General features: G+C 50.0%; 1 protein-coding gene across 2 annotated transcripts in view; it reads right to left on the bottom strand.

Annotated features, from left to right (window-relative positions):
• Positions 1-6,771, bottom strand: part of SERPING1 (serpin family G member 1) — a 21,837-nt gene that overhangs the window by 5,289 nt on the left and 9,777 nt on the right. For both annotated transcript variants that reach the window (XM_019547199.1, XM_019547200.1), the window contains exons 3-4: positions 1,513-2,152; positions 232-369 (exon numbers count right to left, since the gene is read on the bottom strand). In XM_019547199.1, coding sequence (XP_019402744.1) covers positions 232-369; positions 1,513-2,152 — 778 coding nt within the window. The remainder of the gene's footprint in view (positions 1-231; positions 370-1,512; positions 2,153-6,771) is intronic.

Below are 6,771 nucleotides of genomic sequence, written 5' to 3' on the forward strand. Positions count from 1 at the left end.
GTGAGGCACCCCTAGGGAGGCACTCGGAGCCTGGAAGGTGCTGGGGAGCAGGGAGGTGGGCGGCTCAATGCAGGAGCACCCCCTACTGGCCTGCCACAGTTGCCACTTGTAATGTGACTGGAGGTGTGCAGAGGGGAGCACACAGCACCCCTGCCTCTTTGGTGACTAAAGTCTTTATCTGACCCCAAACCCACAGCAACTCTGCCTACCCTGGCTTGTATAGCTGCTCACCTTTGTGATGGAATATCTGGGAGGCAGTCAGCAAGGCCTTGGATTTGATGAGCTGCTTCAGTGGTCTGTGGACACAGGTGAGATCTGGAGGGTAGGAGAGGAGATTGCTCAGCCGCTCCCTGGTGTCACCCTGTGCCCCTGTTAGGGAAGGACAAGGAAACAGAGAGAAGAGGGGATCAGCAGGGGTAGGATAGACTAGGTTTGAGAAGAGGTCAGTAGGATCCCAGCTGCACCTGTAGCAGAGCCAGCCTGAGACAACAGCTTGGCAGATAGGTAATTGTAACCAGGAGTTGGGCTGGAGATTCATCTTACCAGGGTACCCCTGCCCAGCTAGGCACTCTCCCATCTTATCTGGGGCTGCACATCCCCAACACACCCTCCTGCCTCTGTGCCAGTAGGAACCCAAGAGGCATTGCTGTCCTAGGAGGTCTGCTGGCACCATGGCCAATAGAAATAGGATCCAGGTGTGCTGTTCTGGCAAGCTGGTGGGCCCAGTCTTGACATGAACCCACAGACAAGGGAGAGGGTAAGTGAGGGGCCTATATTTGTGGTATTGGTGTGGGACTGGGGAAGGAAGAAAGAAGTATCAGGGGGTGGGACTGGATGTGAGAAAACAGTGTACAGTAGTAATGGTTGCATGTCAGAGATGGCTGTGTATATGTTTGTGCCTATGCTTGTGACTGGCTGCAGTGACTGTATAAGCAGTTGTATGTGTTGTAGACAGAGGTGTTTGTGCTTGATGATTGTGCGGGGGTAACGTGTGCCATGCCTGTCTGAGCATATTTGTGCATGATTGGAGTGGCTCTGTATTTGTGTAGTGGCTGCATGTGCCTATGAAATAGTTATGTATGCATACATGTCAGGTGGCTGACACCTACATATATATAATGGTCAGATAGCTGTGATGTGTGTAAAGATTGTGGATGTTTGTATTGTGGTTGTGCATGCATGGCTATTGTGTGTAGGGATTTGTATACATGCCTGTGACTGTCATGTGCCTCTGCTGTGTACTGTAACTGCGTGAGTGATGGCTGTGTGTTCACGCATGTGTGCATAGTAGTTGTGCACATTCACTGGCTATGTATATGATGGTTGTATGTAGGATAAGTGTGTACTGTATGTTCATGCAGTGGTTTTGTGTGAGCATGCAGCAGATGTATGTGCATGATAGCTGTGCATGCTTATAAATAATGACTGTTTGTAGGGGACTGTGTAAAGATCTGTGCATGTAAACGCACTGTGAGTGTATTTAGTAGCTGTGCATGCACTCACTGCCCTTACCCAGCAGGAGATGCGAGATGCCCAGCGCCACGTTGAGGGGTGAGAAAACCATGTTGGTACCCATGCCCTCCATTTGGCCTGCTGTCTTGTAGAACTTCAGTGCAAAGTCGGTCAGTGCCCTCGCCACCCGGGCTTTATCCTCCAATGAGACCGAACCGCAGGTGCTCCACGGGTCATCAGAAAGGGTGCACCGGGGAGGCGCAATGAGGGACACAACATGTGGGGAGATGGGGTCTGGTGCTGGCACTGGCTCAGTGGAGTTTGCTTCCACAGGTTCAGTGGTGATATTGGTGTCTGGCTCCACAGCACCCCAACCTCCCAGCAGGTATTCCTCAGGACCCCCACCCAGCTTGCTTGTCCTGTTAGTCTCCTGTTCGTCTGCTGTTCTCACATCAGGGCTGAAACCTGTAGTCTCCTCTTCACTTGATTTCACCTGTGCAGCTTCCTGTGAAAATTTCTGGTCCTCTGCTTCTCTCCCCCAAGCTGCTTTGTCCCCTTCCTCCTCCTCAGGAACTTCCTTAGGCTGTGGCATGTTCTCCAGAATGGGTGTGTCATCTTGTCTGATTTCGCCCAGAAGCTCAGAAGTGGGACCAGCATTCTCACCCTCCTTGTCTCCAGTGATGTCCTCGTTGTTAGTCAGCTAGGAGAAATCCGTAACAATCATCAATTTTATTGGCTCTATGTCAGCTGTGTTCTTGGGGCTTGGACAAAAGGAGAACAAGCCAACAGGTAAGTGGGATTTGGGGGTAATGGACTTGAGATTGGAAGACCTTCAATTGTTTAGTCTGGAGAAGATGGGGGCAGGAGAGTGGGGCGGAGGGAGGATTTGACATGACTCTTCAAATAGACAAAGAATTGTTATAACAATGACGGTGCTCAACCATTTTCTGTGCTCACAGGGGGCAGGGCAAGAGGTACTGGGCCAAAATTGCAACAGTACAGGTTTAGTGTAGATACTTTCCTGCTCTCAGGGTACATCAGGGCTGGAGAAGAGGCCTGAAGAGGGTCTAGAACCCCAGTGCTCCCTTACCAATCTATTGCTGTGGTTTCTGCTTCCTGCCCTATCTGTCACCAGGTTGCAGAAATGAAGTTCTTAATGCAGGTGAGACAAACATTTGGTTGGACTGGCTTAGAGAAGTTGATTCTTGCTTTGAGCAGGGGGCTGGACTAGTTGTGAATGTAAAATATGTCCAATGTGTATACAGTATACAAATGCAAGAAGTGTGGGGAACAAACAGGATGGGCTGTGGTCTGTGAAAAGAACTATCAACTGATTGGTATCATAGAGACTTGGTGGGCCAGCTCTTATGACTGGAACACAACACTGAGGACTATGCTATTTTTCAAAGACAGGTTTGTAAAGGTGATGACATTTACTTATATATAAAAATACATACATTTGTTCCCTGGTTCAGGAGAAAGAAAGTAGGAGATAAGAGTATATTTGGGTGAAGATAAATGGTGAAAGGGCCAGTAGTGATACAATGGTGAGATTTATTATAAACCGTCATATGAAGAAAAAGAAGTAGATGAGGCAACCTTCAAAAAGAGGATAAAATTATGAAATGGTATCAATGGGAAACTTCAGTTTTATGGACATCTGGAAGAGTAGTACAGCCAAACATAACATGTCAAGCAAGTTTCTAATTTGTGTGGAGGACAACTTTCTCTTTTAGCAAGTTGAGGATACAGCTAAGATCATTTATCTTGGATCTTGTCCTGATCAGAAGGGAAGAACTGATGGAGGATGTGAAGGTGATGGAAAACTTGGAAGGAAGTGATCATGATATGATAGAATTAATGAACCTAGATGGAGGAAGCATGAAGTCAGCAGTACCAGGACACTGGATTTCAAACAGGCAGATTCCAACCAACTCAAAGAGATAATAGGCATGGTGACACGGGAGGAGAGACTGAAAGATTAACGGTGCCCAGGAGGGCTAGAAAGCTTCTAAAGGGCACAGTATTGGAAGCCCAACAAGAAGCTAGTTCAACATGATAATAAGAGACCAATGTGGCTCCACAAGGAGTATCTAGGGTGCCTCAAATACACAAGGAAGACATACAGGTAATGGAACAATGGGAAAGTCATCAAGGAAACATACCAGGAAAAAGCAAGATCCTGAAGCAACAAAAGTAAAAAATGAGCTGCGCCTGGCAAGGGATGTTAACGACAACAATAAGAGGTTCTATAAGTACTAGCCAATTGCGCATCAAGAATGATTTGGGGCTGGGGTGTGGGCAGGGACAGAGGCCTGTGTCCGTCCCCCCACTCCTCCCCTCACCTTCAGGGGCAGGCCTGCTCCCCCTTTCCTCCCCTCTGCTGCAGGGCCAGGCCTGCCCCCCGCCCACCGCCATTGCGGGGCCGGGCTGGGCTAGGTGCCTCACTGCCCACTGCTATTTTGGGGCTGGGCCCACACTCCCACCGTTGCGGGGCTGGGCTTGACACCCCTTCCCCCCCCCCGCCCGCTGCCATTTTGGGGCCGGGCCAGACTGGGCCCAGTGCGCCCCCAACCCCCCTTCCTACTGCCGTTTTGGGGCCAGGCTGGGCCTGATGTGCCCCCCCCCACCCATTGCTGCTTTTGGCCCGGCACAACACCCCCACCCTCTGCCACCATTTTGGGGCTAGGCCTGCTTTGCACCCTGTCTGCCCCACCCGCCTCAACCTGCCTCCCTTCCCCATGAATGACGGGGGTGGGGGCATGGACAGAGCACTGCCCCCAGCACCCCATGCTGCTGCCGCATCCATGGAGCAAGGGGTGGGGGGCAAGGCCAGTACACTGACCTCGTCCCGTGCTCTGTCCACTCCATCGCTGCTGTCTCCTGGGAGCAGGGCAGTCGGGGGGGCGGGGGCAAGGCCAGCTGTGTTGGGCTCGCCCCCCCACCTCCATCCCATCTATGCCACCACAGCCACCTCCACGGAGCAAGCAGAGCCTCGCTCCACCCATTCCATCTGCTCTGCTGCCACTGCCTCCAGGGCTGGTCTCACCCCCCACCCCCTCGCTCCATCTCCTGTATCCCCACCCTCATGGCGGTACTCTGCCATGCTGCCACCTCCTGTCCATCAGCCAGTCAGCGTGTGAATAAAGCGTTATGGACAGACAGACAGGCTATGGCTTTTATAATATTAGAATATTGGCCAGAAAAGGAAGACCAAGGAAGTTATGGGTCTACCATGAAATAGCTAGGCGGAACTCTTAACAGAAGATACAAAGAAAACAGAGCTATTCAATAGCTACTTTGCCTCAGACTTCACAAAAAAAAAAAAGCTGCATCCAGATACCTAGAAGGATTATTCTGGTAAGGAAGGTGACAAACTGAGGGATGAGATAGCAAATGAGACAGTCAGAGAGATTTTGATAGGTCAGAACAAATTAAAGTCAGCAGGATCTGAAGAACTTTATCCCAGGGTACTGAAAGAAATGACAGAGGAGATCTTGGAGCCTTTGGTAATAATATTTATGAAGTCATGGGAGAAAGGCAAGGTACCAGAGGAATAGAAAAGGGACAATATAGTGCCCCTCTTTAAAAAAAAAAAGGCAAAATGGAGGATCTGGAGAACCACAGGCTGGTTAGCTTCACCTTAATACTTGGGAAGTTACTGAAGCATATTATAATTACAAACATTTGGAGAAGAAAAGGCAGATCTGTAGCCAAACAAACTTGATCCCCTTCCTTGACAAGAAAACCAGAAGCTCCTGTTACTCTAAGGGGATACTGCAGCTGGCGAAGCTTACTGGGTGGAACCAGTGGCTGAACAAGGGCTGGCTGCGTTGTGAAGTAGGCAGTATCAGCTGGAATAGGAGCTACTCCTGGGGGAATGACTATCTCAGCAGGGAGGTGGGTGGGGGTTAGCTGCAAAGCAGTAGGCTGTACATGGGGCAGGCCTTGTTACACAGGAATTTTAGGCAGCTCCTGGTGCATTTAACCCCTGGATTGGCTACACATTAACACCTTTAAATGGCTTAAAGCACTCGTTATGTGGCTCAAAGTTATGCCATTCCAGGACAGAATTATCTCTGATCTGCATAACCCAGTTCCTATTCCATTAAGGTATGGCACACCCCGCACAGCTATACTGCTCAAGTTGAAGTCCTCCAGTATCCCAGGTTGCAGTGGTCCCTCCCCCATATGGTGTTTCTGCAAGCAGCTGAAGATGGCAACAGCTTGAGGTGGGTCAGGGTTGGCGGGGAGTGAGGTGGGTGGTGAGGCATGGAAAGCAGGAGCCAGTGCCCTAGGATGTTGCTGCAGGGTGGGAAGAGCAAGGCCCAGCACAAGAGAAAGAAGAAAACCATGAGGCAGCTCTGAGGGTGCAGAGGACACTGTGCAAGGGATACTCTGGCACTGGCTCTGCTGCCTGGCCCAGCAAGATGCTGACAGCTCCACTACTGTCCAGCCCAGGGCCATTGAAGCATGCTGCCCTGCTGGTTTCCACGTGGGAGCATTTAGCAGCACTGCCCACAACAGAGGGCAAGAGAGGTATCCAGAGGCTGATAGGAGGCTGAGACTGAAAGGCCAAGCCAGAGCCAGTGGGCCTAGCCTACCAGTCTGTAGCTAAAGTAATCTGTAGGCCAAGGCTGAGAAGGCCAAAGACTGTACAAGGGAGTAACTAGTGACAAAGTACCATCTGCAAGGCATTGGCATGGCTGTAGGATCAGAAGAAGGCCACAAATAGCCCTTAAGACAACTGGTGCCCTGAGGCATGGGCAGGGCCAGGAGGGCCCCACTTAGTGTTTTTGCAGCAGCTGGGTCTGGTAGAGACACAATGGCCAAAGAATAGAAGAGGCTGTCTCTGGGACCCCTTTTTACAATCAAATAATTCCTTTGATTGAACTCCCTTGATTCCTTGTCAAGGTGTGGCAGGTAAGAGGAAAGGGAAAGTACTTCAGGGGCTAGAGTGGGGCAGGAGACATGTGGCCACCAGGGGCATCACAGCTGCCCCTGGGACCCAATCCTGTCACAGGTAGATGAAGGGAACACAGTAAATACAGTATACCTACACTTCTTCAAGGCTTTTGACAAAATCCCATATCAGCTTCTCATAACAAATTGGAGAAGTGTAAGCTAGGTAGATAGGCAACTGGCTCAATAGCAATGTTGCCAGGTCATAAATATGAAATTAATCATCTTGGAAGTGTTAGAAATGCACAGTAAATGGAGTATTGTTAGAATATTGTTAGAAATGGAGTGTTGTTAGAACTGCACAGTTTGCATCTCGTACCTGATAAGAAAAAAACACTGCCAAGGACTTTTCTTCCT

Source organism: Crocodylus porosus, unplaced genomic scaffold (genome assembly GCF_001723895.1).
Source record: "Crocodylus porosus isolate Cpor-Errol unplaced genomic scaffold, CroPor_comp1, whole genome shotgun sequence".
Lineage (NCBI taxonomy): Eukaryota > Metazoa > Chordata > Crocodylia > Crocodylidae > Crocodylus > Crocodylus porosus.